This window comes from Crinia signifera, chromosome 7 (genome assembly GCF_055691185.1).
Source record: "Crinia signifera chromosome 7, ASM5569118v1, whole genome shotgun sequence".
Lineage (NCBI taxonomy): Eukaryota > Metazoa > Chordata > Amphibia > Anura > Myobatrachidae > Crinia > Crinia signifera.
In genome coordinates this window covers 142,584,392-142,604,490 of record NC_139223.1, presented here as the reverse complement: position 1 = coordinate 142,604,490, position 20,099 = coordinate 142,584,392, and the positions used below count along the sequence as shown (strand labels likewise).

General features: G+C 42.6%; 1 protein-coding gene across 2 annotated transcripts in view; it reads left to right on the top strand.

Moving 5' to 3' along the window:
• The window catches only part of CERS6 (ceramide synthase 6), a 228,843-nt gene that overhangs the window by 86,013 nt on the left and 122,731 nt on the right, over positions 1-20,099 (top strand). For both annotated transcript variants that reach the window (XM_083153897.1, XM_083153896.1), the window contains exon 3: positions 8,342-8,472. In XM_083153897.1, the coding sequence (XP_083010023.1) occupies positions 8,342-8,472 (131 nt within the window). The remainder of the gene's footprint in view (positions 1-8,341; positions 8,473-20,099) is intronic.

The window sequence follows — 20,099 nt, the reverse complement described above, 5'->3', positions numbered from 1 at the left end:
CCAAAATGCTCATTGAATACTGCCCAATGTGTGTTTTCACCCAAAAGTGTTTTTTGTTTTTTTTTGGAGAGGATGCTCTTTAATTGAAGTAACCAAGAAAAAAACCTGGGGGCAAAAAATTCAGGGTAAATCCCTTTTGTTTGCCCTTAATAGAACAGTGCACCTCTGTGTCTTCTAATGTCCAAATCTTTACTGAATGCTACAGTAAGTTCAGTAAACAATGCATTTTGCTTCTTTATTTAGGTGCAGTATTTTAAACACTTCTGTTTATTGTCTTTAATTGTGGCAGTTTATTGGTCTGAAAAACAGTTTTGAATTGGACTGAAAAACAGTTTTGCATCCCCTATGCTGGGAGTATGCATCAGAAGAGCAGGGTGAGAAATTTGGCACTGGGGGAGAGATACTCATTGGAATGCAAGAGCAGGGGTGGGCAATAAGAGTCCCTCCAGCATGCCTTGCCTTAGTTTTGCTATTTGGCCTTGTTGAAACTGATGCAAGGCATGCTGGGATGTGTAGTCCCTCTACAGCCGGAGGGCAGAATAATGCCCACCCCTGTGCAATAGTATTACAGGTCTACAGAGAAACTGGAATTGCCAATAAGAAATGGTAAGAGACCACTTTTTAACTAGGGATGGTTTGTTGACGGTTCATCATGTCGACATAATCATGAAGACATACTGAGTGTCAACATGGTCACTGTCAACAAGTCATACCACACCCATATGCTATGCAAAAATTTGACGCAGCAATTGTCAAGCCAGAATTCTAAAATCAGATATATTGTGTGTATTGAAAATAATAACAAAGTCTACTGGATATGCTATTGAGAGTTAAGGCCAGGGGCTGGTTGGCAAATTTTAGCCTGGGGGGCAAGTCCAAAACACTGAAACATAAGTAACGGCGCATTGTTAAATGAAGGTTTATGAACAGGACACCACAGGCTGCTCCCTTGCATAAAGAACAGGACACCACAGGCCTTTCCCTTGCATAAAGAACAGGACACCACAGGCTGCTCCCTTGCATAAAAAACAGGATACCACAGGCTGCTCCCTTGCATAAAAAAAACAGGATACCACAGGCTGCTCCCTTGCATAAAAAAACAGGATACCACAGGCTGCTCCCTTGCGTAAAGAACAGGACACCACAGGCTGCTCCCTTGCATAAAGAACAGGACACCACTGGCTGCTCTGCAGCATAAATAAAGAACAGGACACCACAGGCTGCTCTCCTGCATAAATAAATAACAGGACACTGCAGGCTGCTCTCCTGCAAAAATAAAGAACAGGACACCAAAGGCTGCTCCCTTGTGTAAAAAACAGGACACCACAGGCTGCTCCCTTGCGTAAAGAACAGGACACCACAGGCTGCTCTCCTGCATAAATAAAGAACAGGACTCCACAGGCTGCTCCCTTGCGTAAAGAACAGGACACCACAGGCTGCTCCCTTGAGTAAAAAACAGGACACCACAGGCTGCTCCCTTGAGTAAAAAACAGGACACCACAGGCGGCTCCCTTGCGTAAAGAACAGGACACCACAGGCTGCTCTCCTGTATAAATAAAGAACAGGACTCCACAGGCTGCTCCCTTGCGTAAAGAACAGGACACCACAGGCTGCTCCCTTACATAAAGAACAGGACACCACAGGCCTTTCCCTTGCATAAAGAACAGGACACCACAGGCTGCTCCCTTGCCTAAAAAACAGGATACCACAGGCTGCTTCCTTGCATAAAAAACAGGATACCACAGGCTGCTCCCTTGCATAAAGAACAGGACACCACTGGCTGCTCTCCAGCATAAATAAAGAACAGGACACCACAGGCTGCTCTCCTGTATAAATAAATAACAGGACACTGCAGGCTGCTCTCCTGCAAAAATAAAGAACAGGACACCAAAGGCGGCTCCTTTGTGTAAAAAACAGGACAACACAGGCTGCTCCCTTGCATAAAGAACATGACACCACAGGCTGCTCTCCTGCATAAATAAAGAACAGGACTCCACGGGCTGCTCCCTTGCGTAAAGAACAGGACACCACAGGCTGCTCCCTTGCATAAAAAACAGGACACCACAGGCTGCTCCCTTGAGTAAAAAACAGGACACCACAGGCGGCTCCCTTGCGTAAAGAACAGGACACCACAGGCTGCTCTCCTGCATAAATAAAGAACAGGACTCCACAGGCTGCTCCCTTGCGTAAAGAACAGGACACCACAGGCTGCTCCCTTGCATAAAAAACAGGACACCACAGGCTGCTACCTTGCGTAAAAAACAGGACACCACAGGCTGCTTACTTGCATAAAGAACAGGACACCACAGGCTGCTCCCCCTGTATAATAATCATGCCATGACACCACAGGCTGCTCACCCTGTATAATAATAATGCCATGACACCACAGGCTGCTCCCCCTGCATAATAACAGGAGGACACAACAGGCTACTCCCCCTGCACATTAAAAGGAGGACACTACAGGAAACAGCAGAAATATTACCTGCTTGATGTTTCTCCCTACATGCTTCTGCGGCTCCCCGCTTCTCTGCCCTGCTTGATTCCTTGGATCTTGCCACAGTCCCCGTCCACTCCTCCGTCTGCCAGCTCTAACTTCCACTTTCTCCACAGATGCATGGGCGGGCGGCGTCAACGTCATGACGTCCACACGCAGCAGATGAGCAGCTTTGAGGACGGCATTGCATAGTCCTGCACTATGCAAAGCCACCATCCCCCCGCTGATGGCAGGGGGAAAGATGCTCAGTGTGTACGCACTGAATGGCTTTTTCCCCAGCAATGAAAGCGATCATCGCTGTCCATACATGCTGGGCATAATCGCCCAGTGTGTATGGACCTTTTTTCATTCTATCAGTGGTGTCCAGCAGTGCATACAGTATATGCCAATCATTGTGTAAATTACTAGGCAGGATTGATCAGCAATACTTTATTTCCTTTTTATGTGCTTACTGACCCAATTTAACAGTATAATAATAGTGGACATCAATCACAATTGGTTTGTCTAAAACTGAACTCAAAACACAACATAAAAAAACAATAAGAAGACAATACTGTATGGCCCTTATTCAGATCTAATCGCAGTACAAATTTGTTCTCAAAATAGACAAAACCATGGCCCTTATTCTGATCGGTGCGGCCGGATCCGAATATGCGGCCAAGACCGTGCGTGCGAAACCCCGCCTTCCATACGGATCGCCAACTCCGTCCGTACGCGGTAAGAAGCTGGCCGAACGGACCGCACGTGTATTTTACATGGAATACGCCTCCTCCATCTCAGGGAACCTCCCCCATCATTCGATGGTCGCAGACCATCGAATGCAGGACCGAGTGGTCCACCAGCTCCCGCAACCTCAGACCACACGGACATTTTTCCGTGCAAAAGCAGGGATCTGGGCGGGCAGCTGACATCCGGCGATGTCATATGACTGCCCCCTACACGTGCGTCATGGCCGCATTACCATACGTACGCCCAGCGTTTGCATGGTAACGCCCATGAAACGCTGGGCGTACGCACATGGTAATGAGCCCAAATAGCCCTTCACGCCCCTCTCCACCCCCTGTTCGGAGTGTTCACATTTCATGCGGAATTTGGCCGTACGCCCCGCTCGCACATGAGCAGAGACGCCTCTGCACATGCGCAGACACAAAACATCGGTGGCGCGAACGCACGCGGATATTACCGCACCAACCAGAATAAGGGCCCATGTGCACTGCAGGTGGGGCAGATTTAACATGTGCGGAAAGAGTTAAATGTGTTTTTTTGCAGGGTAAATACTGGCTGCATTATTTTTAAACAGCAAATTAAATTTTAGTTTCTACACACCCCACCCAAATTTAACTCTCTCTGCACATGCTACATCTGCCCGACCTGCAGTGCACATGGTTTTGCCGATTTTGAGAACAAATTTGTACTGCGATCAGATCTGAATAAGGGCCTATGTGCAACATTTTTTAAACCTGTTATTTTTTGAATCAATGTTCTTGATTTTATTTTTCTAAACATTACATTTATTTGTTTATTACAGCATAATGCACTTCAACATATTTAACTGTTAATATACAGTATTGACTAATCTTTTGCATAATTGTATGCTCTTAATGCAGTCCAATCATTTTAACAGCATAGGGGATGCAAAACAATTTTTCAGACCAATTCATGTTTAAAATAAACTGCCACAATTAAAGACAATTTACAGAAGTGTTTAAAATAATGCACCTAAACAACAGAGCAAAATACATAGTTTACTGAACTTACTGTAGCATTCAGTAAAGAGTTGGACATTAGAAGACACAGAGGTGCACTGTTCTATTAAGGGCAAACAAAAGGGATTTACCCTGATCTTTTTGCCCCCAGTTTTTTTTCTTGGTTAATTCAATTAAAGAACATCCTCTCCAAAAAACAAAAAACACTTTTGGGTGAAAACACACAATATTCACAATTGTGACCATGAAAACAGGTCAGTTATCAGGAATTTTTTTCTCCCGACAAAGTCATTAACTCTGCACTAGGACAAGCTTGTACTCTCTTTTTACTATGCTAAAGTATATTAATGAACCACTCTAAGACGTCTGACATAATTGTAACTAGATCGCAGCCTTTTCATATGTTTTGTTATTTTCATCTAAAAAGTGAAACTGTAGGTGTCTTGCCGGAACAGAAGATATTGACGCTTTTACACGTTTCTTATTCAGTCACAACTTTCTCAATTTCAACTTTTTCACTCCGCCCTATTGAGTATCCCTTATCCAAATATCCGTTATCCAAATTATTCTGAAAACCATACATTCCAGAAAGTGAAAAAAAAATATTATTGCTAAAAGCACTACTGGGGATATGATATGTAACTGGCACTAAATAAGTGCAAGACAATGGCCCTTATTCTAATCGGCTCGGTACGGCCCGCGTGCGGCCGTACCGCCGATGTTTTCTCTCTGCACATGCGCAGAGGTCACTCTGCGCATGTGCAGGGGAATTCTCCGTGTTAAAAATTTAGACGCCGCAAAGGGGGCGTATAGGGGCGTGAGGGGCTTCATCCCCTCATTTCCCTATGTGTACGCCCCGCGTTTCATGGGCGTTCCCATGCAAACGCGGGGCGTACGCATGGTAATGAGGGCATGACGCCACTCATGGGGGCGGAAAGCTGACGTCGCCGGATGTCAGCTTTCAGCCCCCATACAAGCTACCACACGGACGATTGTCCGTGTGGTCTCAGCTTGCGGGAGCTGCCGCGGCGTGCGGTCCTGCCTTCGATGGTCGTCGACCATCGAATGCAGGGGGCAGCTCCCAGCATGGTGGAGGCGTACGCCTCCACCATTTTCGTGCGGTTCGCCAGCCGTCCGTGTACGGACGGCCGTGGCGAACCGTATGGTGGGCGGGGATTCGTCTGGTGCGGTCGGAGCCGCATATGCGGCTCGACCGCACCAACCAGAATAAGGGCCAATGATTGCTTGGCATTCACATTCAGTACCTGATATTGTACACAAACTTTGTTTCATGTTTTGAAACGTTGTTTTATGCACAAATAAAATGTATTTGTTTGCATTTCATGTGCTTGATGTGCTTATACAACATAAATGCAAGATACCTCAAGATACATAATTGAAATATAAAAATATTCTGAAATATGGAATAATCCGTTATCCCAAATTCTTCTGGTCCCGAGCATTTTGGATAAGGGATACTCAACCTGTACAAGCTCTTGTGGCATTACTTATGAATTATGAAAACACCCCATCCTGGTGGTCCATGCAGAGAGAGTGATCCAGGTAAGTGTTAGTTACTTTAATAGAGGCGTTTTATGTATTGGCTTTACATTATTGTTTGTTTGTATTACATTTTGCCAGGCATTATAGCAGAAGCACAATGTGGTCTGAGATTACTGGTCTGTCAGCACTAATAAGTTGTGTGCACTGGCCAAATGTAATAGCCTCCAAACTCAGAGGCTATTACATTTAGCTAGTGGAGTGCCATGCAGTTTGGTAAATTGTTGCTTTACAACATTACATGCGTGCACTTGACATTTCTACACATTTGGTTTGTGGGCTAAAGCCTCGTACACATGGTTAGATATTGGCTAATGGACAATTTTGAAGAAGCAATTTTGGCTAGATGTACAAGAGATTTTGGGCCTTATTCAGATCTGCGTGCATTCGCACGCAGATCCGATGTTGGCCATCTGCACATGCGCAGACGGGTATCTGCGCATGTGCAGGCATATGGTGCGTGCACCCACGGCGACCTTTCGGGTCGCCGGGTGCACGCACCCATGGCAGCGAGGGGGGGGCGGAGATGGGCGGGGGCGCCGGGCTACCCCATTACCATATGGGAACGCCCAGCATTCCATGGGCGTTCCCATGAGAACGCTGGGCGTTCTCATGGTAATGAGGCAGTGACGCGGGTGTGTGGGCCGGGTATCTGACATCACCGGATGTCAGCTGCCCGCCCATATCACGCCAGCGTGCATGCAAATGTAAGTGACTGAAAAGTCACTTATATATGCGTGCACGCTAAACATCATTCGATGGTCGGTGACCATCGAATGATGTGGGCGGACACCCCAGCAAAGCGAATGGATGTTATGCACATTGCTGGGGCGGCGGGGGGGGGCGTGCGTTCGCCGGGCGGGGTTTGGTGGACTCGCCAGGCTGCGAATTCGCAGCCTTGCGAATCAACCTGAATAAACCCCTTTGTCTTAAGCGATTTTGTCTAACTAATAATAGACTATGATCTAGTCAAAATTGCCTTGTCTGCACAGTTTATATATGCTAGGAGATACAGCATCATTATCTAAGCAGGAGAAACACCAGGAGATTGTGTTTAACTTTCTAGGAGATTTTATCTATCTAGTCAAAATCTCCTTCCAAAATCTCCCCATGTGTACAACTCGTTAGATCTAGTGGTCTTGTTTCATGCCCTTTGTTGTGTAGTGTGCTGACCTTTAATAAATTGTTCAGTTAACAAATCACACATAATATTCCCCAAAGTGTCTGTTGCCTACAGGCCTTTGGTGACCTCATAGGCTTATGGATATTGATTTAGCTTATACAGTACAATGATGCTTCAGATAAGTCACTGGTTCCTATTATAGACAGCATTCTTGCCAGTATTGTAATTTAGTTGTGTAGTTTAAAGATGGGCTTTTTTATACATCTATTGATAAGGAAATGTATAATTATGGTACTTGTGTATTATCTGGGCGCCCATCACATCGCATACCACTAATTAAGGGATGCGATGGGACCCGATTTCCAGGTGCACAGACCCGCACTGTGCGATAAAATATTGCATTGCATCGCATGCTATTAGAAATGGCATGCGATGCGATATTAAATTGTACAGGCACCCTGATGGGTGATTACTATGTTAAATGCACCCCCATTGTTAACGCCAAACCCACTATCAACGACCACCCGAAGCGTGGCGAGCGTAGCGGTACGCGTCCTCCGACCTTTTCACTATCCACGTCGGTGTGGAGTTGATTTTAGATAGTGTAGCGAGCGCAGTGAGCCACCGAGCCCGAAGCGTGGCAAGCGCAGCGAGCCCCGCAAGGGGACGTGGATAACATGTGAAGTAATCTGCAGCCGCTCGCCACGCTTCGGGCTCGGTGGTTTGCTGCACTCGCCACACTATCTAAAATCAACTCCACGCCGCCGTGGATAGTGGGGGTATGAAAAGGTCGGAGGACGCGTACCGCCGCCCCTCGCGGGCTCGCTGCGCTCACCACGCTTCGGGTGGACGTTCATAGTGGGGTGGCGTTAACAATGGGGGTGCATTTAACATAGTAATCACCTATCAGGGTGCCTGTACAATTAAAAATCGGGTCCAATTTGGTCGCATCACATGCGATCGGATCGCATGTGATGCGATGCGAACAAAACTATGTTGTGTGATGGAAATCTTGGGCGCCCAGATAATACACAAGTACCATAATTATTATTGGAGCTAATTTTTACTGCATATATTTATAAAAAAAAGTTCAAGTCATATACACATATTACCTAGCAATTAAATTCTTAGTTAATAAATTGTATGTACCTGTACTTTTAAAAACTGACATGTAAAACAATAGCAGCATATTATGCGCTATACGAAAATATGGTAGCATAGGCCACGGAGATACGTATGCTACAGTTTCACTTTTATTCAGTTTTAAACTAATAACAACTCATACTGTTTACTGTAGAGTAAGAATCTGTTACAGCCAAAATTAGCTCCATATACTGTAAATAAAAAAATATTGTAAGTACAAATGTAATACTGTATATGAATTATTGGTATTATAAGTTCTCTATAAAACCAGATCCCTTATAATACAACACTACATATACTTTATGTACTTTACAGCATCCTGATGAAAAGAGACTAGAGGGGCTTTCAAAGCAATTGGACTGGGACGTGCGCAATATTCAACGATGGTTCCGGCACAGGAGGAATCAGGAAAAGCCAAGTATTTTAACTCGTTTCTGTGAGAGCATGTAAGCGCTTTCTTTTTCTTTCTGATTTTTAGTGCATAAATGTACTGTACATGTGTATTGATGGCTACTCTATCATACTAGTGATATACAGTATTTGTGCTAGTATGTGGTTGGAGTTCACATAAAATAATTAGCAATTAACCTTAACAATATTGTCCTAGGGAGTCCTGCATGATCAATGTAACGGTGACTATAATAGTGTGTACACACGGTGAGATATGCAGAATTTTTCTATTCGATTTTGCTTATAGAGGCAAAATTGACTTTCGATGCAGATTCGATCCCGATGCGCACTCCTGTGTAGTGTAAATCAAAGAGAAAAATAGTCTTGGTAAGCAAGACTATATAGTATAGATCTGTACTATAGTCCAAATCGAATGCATTTTGCGTACCGTTCAAGTCTGTGAACTCTACTTAATATAGTTTGAGTATCCCTTATCCAAATATCTGTTACCCAAATTATTCTGAAAACCATAGTTTCCAAAATGTACTCACACATGAACAAACACAGAAGGTAGCAGACTAGCTTTCAAAGCTTTTGCTTGGAACGGGCTTACTAGTAGAGTTATGAAGGGCATCAAATGGGGGACAGATAACTAGGTACTTGCGTCAAGTGTGGATCTTTTTTGTGGAAAAAAAATAGTTCAACCGGTAATGTTGACAGGCTAAAGGTCAACAAGGTTTATGCTGACATGTTCAAAAGGTATACATGGGTAAAGGTCAACATAAGTTCTTTTTATTTAATTGGTGTCTATGTCAACATATGTCGAGATGGACACCATATTACTGTACCATGTACCATCACATGGCTTGCTACGCTTGCCATGCTTTGGGCACCATGCCTTGCTTTGTTCAGCACACTATTATATTCTTCTAGTCTCAGTGGGATGGTAAAGTATTATTGTCTGTTTTTGAAAAAAAAAACATAAAAAACTTATGTCAACCTTTTGGTTGTTGACCATTCGAACACGTCGACCTAAACCAGGTTGACGTTTTTCATGTTTCAACGTTTGGACTGTTGGCCAATAGTGATCGACCTATTGACTATCGATCTTTATATTGTTGACCTATTGACTGCATACCACTTGGGTCTATGTAAGGTCCCGGGAATGCATAGGAGGCACCACACCCTAATATGGTGTTCTTACTCTCCCCTTGGCCACATCGCAGTAAAGCAACTGCAGAGGGCACTCCAGAGATCATGACCACATCCCCTCAGCACTCTGCTCCATCAATTGACCACATGCCTCCCTAAAACATTGCTAAATTGATAGAGTCATCCTCATCTATCCCTTTAATAGGATTAAGTGAGCCAGAGCTGTCGGACTTAATCCCTTGATAATCCCCTAATGTATTGTTCTATTTATTGTATTGCAACTGAGAACAATAGGTGATAATAAGCCTTGGTGAGCCATAGCTCACCATGACTCTCCAGAGAAGGCTAGTTGAAGAAGGCTCCGTCTGTATTCCACCCCATTTCTCAGTGGTGGCAGAAGAAAACAATCTAGAATCTAGCTATCAGGTACTAGATATAATATTGAGAAAAAGGAACAGGGAGAACTTATGTGGATGAGAAAAATATAAATGTTATAAATGATGGCCTCTTGTAAAAAGACAATCAAAACTGTAGCACATTGTTTCTCTCCAGAAAGCTGTTTTTGATCATAGTATGGCCCCTGTTCCCCCACACGCTTCCAACGACTGACTCAGCCTGTTGGTCTTCACAAATCTTTGGTTATTGGTGGCTGAGCATTCCGAGCCAAAACGTCTATTTCTGTCAGCTGGGCATTTTGTGATTAGAAGGTTTATGTGGACGAGACATGTACAGGGAAGTAGTTGCATCATGCAGTGTCTGTGGATAGTGGACTGCATTGGATTTGCTTGACAGGACAAGGACAGGAATTATCAAATTGATATTTTCATAATAAATATCGAATGGATAGCAATCGATTAGCGCTGCAGAGAACCTTCTGGTTCAACCCCATTTTCCTTCAGCTACAATTGGGTACACCCAACCCAATACTGCAGCAGCTGTTGGAAGCACCCCCTGTCAAGTGCCTCCAGATAAATACCCATAGGGGGACTACGATAAAGTCATGATGTCAACATTTATTATATACACATTGATGAAATGTGGACATGTTAGAATGTAAATAGTTTACTCTGATGGCAAAATGGTTGCTCATGGCAGCTGCAGTGGCGTCTTCTGGGTCCTGGTAGTCAAGTGACAGTAATTTCCTGGACAGGCTTACAGTGCTCCAGTAACTATTTGACCCCTATCCTGAACCATAGCCCTTAACCTCCCTCAATGTAATGCACTAACCTCCCCTCCCCTGCAGCCTAATCCTAAAGTTGAAATCTTGACAATGTTGACATTTTGCCTGTTGATATTTTAACAATGTTGACATAAATTCTTACATTGTGTTGTCAACATTATGAATGTTGACATTGTTATTGGCCTTTTTGCCTACATCCCAATAGAGAGATTAAGGGAAGCGGAAGAGAGAGACTGGAGGGAGAGTGAGAGAGAACAATAGGTAGATGAATAGAGATTGGGGAAAAGGTGACAAAATGGAGAATTATGCCAATAGATTCTTGATGGACCATTTCGGGTCCACACAGTATTCCAAAATACTAGCGTACCCCCTTAGGATAACAGAACGCACTAAAACTTGCTCTATTCCTCCCGATTTTCATTTCAGACTGCCCTGTACATGTCTCCAAGTTAATTTAAATAAATCACATACATTAAGTGAATAATAATTTATACTCTCTGAACTTGGTCCAGGCCTAGTTTAATTAAATTAAATGATAACAGTTTTGCCTACTGCTGCCAATGCACAGAAGCATTCAGTCAGTCTTAATGTGAAATTAGTAATTGGTTTTGAGCATCAGCTATGACCATATTATTAAAAGCAGATGGCATGTCCCGTTTTATAGCATATTTTGTGTGATGGAGTACATTGTTAATTAAATAACATGACATGCCATTGATATAATGTTCTTTATCTATAAGGCTACACCGCCAACTCAGGTGTAGTAGGAGTTCTGCGAACTAGAGACTTTTTCCACCAATTTGCTTTACATACTGTATAAATAAGATTATATCAGGGTGCAATCATTAAAAGCTGTTACTGAACATTAATTTGTAGACATGCAACAATATTTATGTCATGTTCATTAAATGATTCTTTAGTACTTGAGTAGAAAATTAATTGTTTTATGGTGTCTGTAACAACTCTGGCATAACACTGCAACCTTTATTATTGACTGAACTATTAAAGGGAAAAAATTCCCTACTTTAAAAAAAAAAACCCTCTTCCCATAGAGCGGTTCTCTTTTAGGTAGGGTTTGGTATATGTCAACAGTCCCAATGTCAACATTTATGTTGACATGAGAATGTAGACAGGGTCATAATATTGATGTAGAGAGTGATACAATGTCCATACGTAATCATGTTGACTTACCTTCTCCTGGCGGCTGCATCTTTTAAGCTCAGCGGTCATTTGACTGTCACTTTAAGGTTAGAACTCTAATTGTAAGGCATTATGGTACTGTAAGTACTTCTTAACTATTCTTAACCCTAATGCCTAAACATAAACCTCCTTTTGGTGCCTAACACTAACCTCTCCCAGCAGTCTAACCCTAAATTCCCCACGCAGCCTAACCCTCCTGCCGGCAGCTTAATCTTCCCCCCATATGTAATCCCCCCCCCTCCAATTTCCTAACCTCCCTCTGCAGCCTATCCTTAACCCTTCTGCCTGCAGCCTAAATCTAACCTCCCCCATAGCCTGATACTAGCCAAAGATAAAAGTACATTACAGGTATCCTTAAGGTGGGAGAAGGGGAGACTGTCATCAACTTCAATATATATATGCTTCTAACCTAGGCCCAGTTGCTACACTCGGCATCCTAGCAGACATAAAGTAATCAGCTGTGCTGTATTGGTTATATAATGAGATTTCAGTCAGTTGTCACAAATATCAAAATACTCCCCCCCCCCCCTTTTCCAGCTATCCCAGGTACAGTACTATTATCCCTGTCAGAAATAGCACTTGGAATTGAATACTCCCCTTAGTTGGTTTCCAACAAGCATCATGACAAAACAGATCCGACTTTAAAAACAGGCAGATCTGTTTTGTCAGAAACTGCCAAGGATTGTTGAATTCACATCCCTTTCTCGACAATTCATGGCCGTTTTGTCTGGCATGCCCCCTTTTCTACACTCGACAGGCGGAACATTGAATTCCACCTGTCGAGAAAGTGTTTGGCTGGGCAAAAACGGACCAGGATTCTGACTGTCGGAACGTTCTGACAGTTGGAATCTACAATTGAATATCTTAAATAGACAAATTCCTCATGTGCTAAAGTCTCATTGATTAGAGAAATCCAAGACTTTAATACAGGGGCCTCTGCAGCCATACCACAATCAGCCAATTCAAACTTTAGCAAGTACACACATGTTAATAACATAATGTCTTCTAGGTGAATCAAGGACCTCTTCCACATCACACTGGATGCTTGTAGTTACCAAATCTCCAAGCGCTTTTATAGGGGAAGCCCATAAAACTCTGGGTATTCCCATGATCCAGCCCCCAGCAGACCCCTTCCCTTCCCCAGACCCCACCTGCCCGACCCCTTCCATCCCATCACAAAGCAAACACCTTGACGAATGTGATACTCATTGAAGGGGAGTGTGATACTCACTAAAGTCTTTGTGAAGATCCGCACTATCGGCCGGTGAGCTAATTAGAACCTGGCCAACCAGGTCTGAATCACCACTTAAGTGTGGTATTTAATTGGTACCGATTTTCTGCCTACTTTTCTACGTTTTTATAGGTTGGCCTATTAAATTAAATTAAAGTGCTATTTTCTGCATGGTCATGCTTTTAATTGAAAATGGTGGCCATTTTAGTAATTTTTTCCTGATACCTTCCCAACCAAGTAAAACAGCATTGGCGAAAAAATGGCTGCAATTGAATACACAAGCAATGAGAAGGTCAGTTTTCTTTTGCTAGCCAAATAAAGGGACCTATTAAATACCCCCCTCCCCCTGCAAAAAATCAGCAATGTTTGACTTTTTTGGGCCAAATTCTAACTCGGCCTATTCAATTCAAGTGATGATTTTTTCCCCACAAAATTTGGCACAGTTGCGAAACACGTGGATTGGCAATTTATTTTAGTTGAAATTGTGTTGGTTTCTGACGTTTTTTTTTTGTCATTGTCATTGCGATTGGTTAGCCGGCGCCACCCATTCGCATGCGGGGTGCAATTGCAAGGCTTGCGAATGGATGTTTTACATGAACATCCATTCACGTGCCAGTGGGAACCTCCCGACCATCGAATGATGGTGAAGGCGCATGCATATGTAAGGGTGGTCCAGACCACCCTTACATATGTGTGTAGAATTGCAGGGAATTGGGTGCGCAGCTGACATCCGGTTACTGTATGTCAGCTGTCCGCCACTCCTGCACGTGCGTTATGGACGCATTAGCATATGGAGAACAGACTTTTCGCAAAGTTCGCATGCACCCAGCGTATACACATGCACAGAAATACTGCTGCGCATATGCAAAACATCGTATTGTTTTGCATATGTGCATGTGTATACGCACCCAGCATATTCCTGTGCAAATTCACGGCTGCTGCATTCCAGAATAAGGGCCATGGTGCAGACACTTCAGTTCATGTTAACATGTGAAAGCCAACAGAGATGTAATACAAATAAGGGATTTACATCAGAGCTGGATACATCCCCTTGACTTTTAATAGAGCATGCAGTGCACAGCTGAACAGTGTGTCAAATGTCTGTTCAATAAAATACAGAACCTTTGTAAATGAGCATGATCTTCAATAAAATGCTTGCAGGACATCTTCTACCTACAAATGATAAGGTAATTTTTCGCTGCATTAAACTTGCCTTGCGGACTGATTACAAAAGCTTTGAAAATAAATGTCTTGCTTTTTTATTAATAAAATTACATTTCCTCCTTGTAATATGTGTTCTGTATACAGGGCAGGCGACGGGGGGTTCAAAGGGGACACTCTCACTGGGCCCAACATTGTGAGAGGCTCTGAGGGGTCAGGGGCTGTAGCCCTAGCAATGGTTTTAAAAGGTGCCAGCTGCCTGCGGCACACCTGGATTCCTGGAAGGGAACTTGCTTGGAACCAGTTATTCCCCTCGGTCTGGTCACCTGTCTGGCTACTCATACTTATGAGTTGAATGACATCACCCAACACAACGAACTGCATATCACAAAATGCTGCCCCTCCCCAATTACATTGCATAGTGAATATTAATATTAAGAAAAAAAAAAATCAATATGCAATGTAATAAAAATCAGTGTGTGTGGTTGCAGGGCCCCAGAGATATCAGTGTACCACCCCCAAGATTTTGACTGCCAGCCCTGTCTGTATATACCATACAGTTTTGACGTCTCATATCTGCACCTTGGTGGCTGAGTGCTCTCATCGCAGGTCTGTTACTATTGCTTTCTGAACTGAACTTCAGTACAAAAAAAACAGTCACAGATCCAATCGCTCACTACAAATCACATCACAAAATAAAATGTTGCTTTAAAGAGAAATCTGAAGTAAAGAATAGTTTGATTAAAAAATACCTTCCCCTAACTAATAATAAATAAATAAATAAATAAATAAAATAAAACTAATGCAATCCTTGCGACTCACCCTGCCTGGCCAGAAAGAGCCTAGAGATTTGAAAGGAAACCCTGCTCAGTTGATTGGCCATTTACACAGCTTGTCCTGTCAAGCTTGACAAGCTTCCACTAAGCACCATTTACTCATTTCTCCCTGTGTTATTGCTGAAGAGGCATCTGTTATCGCCACCAGTATTGTTCCTTAGTGTGGGATCCCCATGGTCCTAGTTCAGACAGAAAGGTTCATTTGCAAATCAAGTATTCCTATAAAACACTTACTTGCCCAAAGAGACTTTTTGTACAAGCACAAAATATTGCTTTCAGATAGTCATAACTGAGTGTGTTGCTGTACTTTAAATACATAAAGCAGGTAAATAATGTGATACTTTTTTATACTGTTACAATATAAAGCACTATTGCCTGAGGCAAAAATATTATAGATTTTTTTTAAATCATGTTTTAAAAACAGGGAAATGCTTGTTTTATCCTGTATCTACAGAGATAATTAACATAGCTTACAATATATGTTTTTTTTTTTTAAATTAACAAATTTTGTTGTGACCCATTTAAGTAAAATAAACTATGAAAATAATTAATTATATGTAAGTACTACTGTGTACGTATGTATGTATGCAGTGGCGTAAGTTCATCCCAGTTGCCCGGAGGCAAGATGTATATTGGTGCCCCCAACACACACACACTACTGTACCTTAAATAATTATACATATACATATGTATCTTATGAAATATATATCTGTATATACTGTATATGGAAAGAGAAAGAATACATATATATTTCAGAACTCAGCCACAGAAACTATTTTGATGGCTTTAAATTAATGGATTTAAACTTGCAGGGGAGGAGAGGTGCCCCCTTGAGAGCAGGAGCCCGGCGGCAGATGACTCCATTGCCTCCCAGAGTTCTGCCACTGTATGTATGTGTGTATTGTATATATATATATATATATATATATATATATATATATATATACAGAAGAACAAGAATAGCAGCACTCCAGCCTCTGTAAATAGGGTTTTTTTATTTACCCACAGCAATGTTTCAATACATAAAATAGTATTTTCCTCAGGCTCAATATTTTCCTTGATGTATTTTATTTCAATGTGAAATAAAATACATTGAAACGTTGCATACACCTGATGTGCGGTGTGAAGTTTTTTTAGCGAGTGCCGCCTGACAGTATTGTATATATATATATATATATATATATATATATATATATATATATATATATATATATATATAGATACAGAAGTACCAACACACTCGCCATTCCTAGGAATGGGGTGCAAACAGCACCCACATCCCAGGGTGGGGTGCGGTGGCCTGTGACCACACACTCTAGTAAATACAAACACAGGGGGCCCAGCACTCACTACAACAAACTAACTCACCTTAACATTCAAATAATCAATAAATAAATAATGGGGTTTTAGTTCATGAATTGATCAATGCATTGAAATAAAATACATTGAAACGTTGCATACACCTGATGTGCGGTGTGAAGTTTTTTTATCGAGTGCCGCCTGACAGTATTGTATATATATATATATATATATATATATATATATATATATACACACAACACATCAGACCTCACTTACTCCATTCCACCCGAACTCCCACTTCCGCTGTCCTACATATGCCCACACCCCGTCCCCTCCCCCACCCTACCCCCATTCCGTGTGTGCAACTCACCCCAAATAATCACACAATTATATAGGGTTTGTGGACTAAACCCAGAGTTTGCTGCACCGGTCCCATTACCGCATCAGGGTAGAGCGCAATACTATTGCTCCTCCAAACATAGATTCAATATCTAACATCATTATAATCTCATCGGCCTTTTGTGCAAATCCAAGCATTTTTTCTGAACTATTGAAAGGTAATTTGTTGTGTGATGAATTACTATTAAAGAGTGAAGTTTCCAGGCCATGATATTTCATCTTAATAATTATATTACTACTAAATGTTTCTAGAGTCTTTACGGCATTATTTCACCCTAAGGTTACAATATATTAATGTGACATCATTTAATTTGTAGTTTCATTAGAGTTCAGTGAAATGACTTACAGATATTAGCAAATTAATCACGGATTTACCACTTTGTTATATGGCATTAAACAGCTACTATTGTTCACATCTACCAAAGTGTAGATTACGGGATCACCAAAGCTGTACACTTTTATTAATGGTAGGTATTCAATGCTGTGGGCGAGCGGCGACAGCGAGCAGAGCTTGCTGCTCGCTGTCACCACTCACCCTGTCAGTATTCAACGCAGCCCCCTCATACGCCAATTTCCCCTCGCTCCATTTTTTGAGCGAGGGGGGATTGGCGTATGCTGCTCCAGAAGCAGCGAGACTTGCGGCTAAATAAAATACAGCAGGTTTTCTGCATTAGCCGCGGGTCTCGCTGTTTTGCGGAATTCTCACCGTCCTGTGACGGCGAGGATTTCCCCAGAACGTTGAATAGAGCGAGTGGCCGGCGCGGGGGTTAAACAGCGAGGATCGCTGGTTTTCTGCAATCCTCGCTGTTTAACCCCCTCGCCGGCCGCATTGAATACCTGCCAATGTGTGTAATTGGAATTCACCATGGCCTATGAAGGAAAAATACAGATGTATTCTAATCTACATTACTTACCAATCTTGCTACTCAGTCATTACTAGTGTTTTTAGGAGTTACATTACACCGTGATAATAATTCTTAGTGCAGTACTGTCCTAAATATTCTTCAAGCAGCATCCTACCAGGGTGTAAGAAATGTAATTGACAGAGCATTCTGCTCAAAACATACAGAGCAAGTTTTATACAGTACATTTATACATTTTGCACGCAGAGGATGGCCCCATCAACAATAACAAGTGGCTTAGGCAAAGTGGTGGTAGATGCTAGGGGAAAGAAAGCTAGGGGAAGGAATTTGCTACTAATTTGTTGAAAATCTGACTTTACTATAAATGCATTATAGGAGCTATGTCGATACTGCAGTATGAGGGTGAGAGTGCTGGGGTTACTGTAGTTGGGCAAAAAAAATAGCTTGTGTATGTGTTGCAAAATGCTGTGAATTATGAATATACTGTATGGGTACCAGTGGTGCATTTTACCTAGATGCTGCACTTTGCCTAGGTGTATTTGACCTAGGTCCCCCGTCCCCCCCAATGGAAATCCTTCACCAATAGTAAGCCCAGTAAGTGCACAGGCTTCCTATTGGAATCACTATCTGCTAATCACATGCTGCACTGTTATTGGCAGTTGCAAGTTGTGATCTGCTTCTAGGGCTGCAGACAATGCAGTCCCTAAAAGCAGCAAGGAAGAGGGAAGGTGTAACTGCACATTTGTAACCCCCCCCCCCAATACTGAGCACAAGCCTCTTTCCTATTTAGAATGTTGCAATGTCCATTGCAGGGCCTGGTGTGGGTTGCAGGCATAACAGTAGGATCTTCCAGATGCCACCACTGATGGGATGCATTTCAAAGAACCTCACCCTCACCATTTTCCTAGGGATCTCCCCCTCCAGGATCGCATGGAATAGAGTTCCACAAGTTTGGCAATTGTGGAATAGGGGCATTCACTTGCATTCATTTTGAGCCCTATGTCAGTGAGTGCTTACTATGCAATGTTTAGCAATTCCGGATGTCTGAATTTAATACCTGTGTGTTGTACAGGCTGCAGACAAGGTCATAGGGGTGGCTAAAAAGTCACCCCTATGACGCAAGCATATCACTTAAAGAATGAAGTGTAGCTAATGGGAAACCAACAAATGTGTTTGTAGTAGCTCGGAAATCTGGAAAACATGAACGTTTAGTGAACCTTGAGGTCCGAGTTTGTCCACAACTGGTATACTTCATTATGGTAAGTTGCAGTTCTGAGGGAATGTCCTCTGTGTTAATGGTAAAGAAGAACAGCGGTGTGCTTGAAAAGGAAATCATTGTGCTTTGCATTAATGGGTTAGTGTCAGGGCAATTTAATCTGGAGTGCTAGGATTGGTAAAGAGGGTTACAGTTCTCTACAGAGGTGGATTTAGACACGGGGTGCCTCTCTTTATCAAATGCCCTCAGCCTCCTGCAGCACCCCCGGCAGGATGACCAGGAAAATGACCCGAGGGAGCACTCATTGCAGGTACACATTAGACCATGTGCCTGATACAGTTTATCATATCGATCCACATCAGAACAGTATATCAGACAATATTGTCTAATTTGTAACCAGCTTTGCATTTCAGTGCAATGTACAGTAGGAACAATTTCAAGCATTTCATACTTCTATCACTTGTAACGTAGCTCATGTAAAGATCAGGCTAACATAAGCAAGGTCTAATAAGTATACTTTCTCTCAGCTACAAGATAATCGTATGGAAAGCACAAATCCCCCCTTTGGGTCTGTTTCTGTCAGACAGATATCTCTGCACCATCACAAATGATGCAAAATGTATGCATTTTATCTCCATCCAATACTGAGCCGAAATTAACTTGGTTGGATCTGTATTTCCGTTAAGTTGTGCGTTTGGGGATGGCGATTAGACGGCAACGGAGGTGAGCACATGGAACCTCCCTTACACATGGGAATGTTGTTGGTGCATAGCTGCAGATCCCTTGCAATTAGTATGGGGCAGATGCAGCAAGTATAGGTCATTGTGTTAACCCATATTAAGGCGACATGCATTGGGTTGATCACAGAAGGTGGACATGGCTTAGATCGACACAAGAAATATGTTGACAACAGTTGACATGGACACCATCTAAGTATACCATGTACACTCGCATGGCTTGCTTGCTGTTTTATTCTCCCACCACACCGTAGTGGATGGTAGGGAATGGAATACCGCCTGCCAGTACATGCCTGCTCAAAACAAGTGGAAAAACTAATGTTGATCTTTTGACTGTAAACCTAGCCATTGTCGACATAATGCTTCTGTCAAACTTCCAACCCTGTTGACCTATTCAAATGCATGT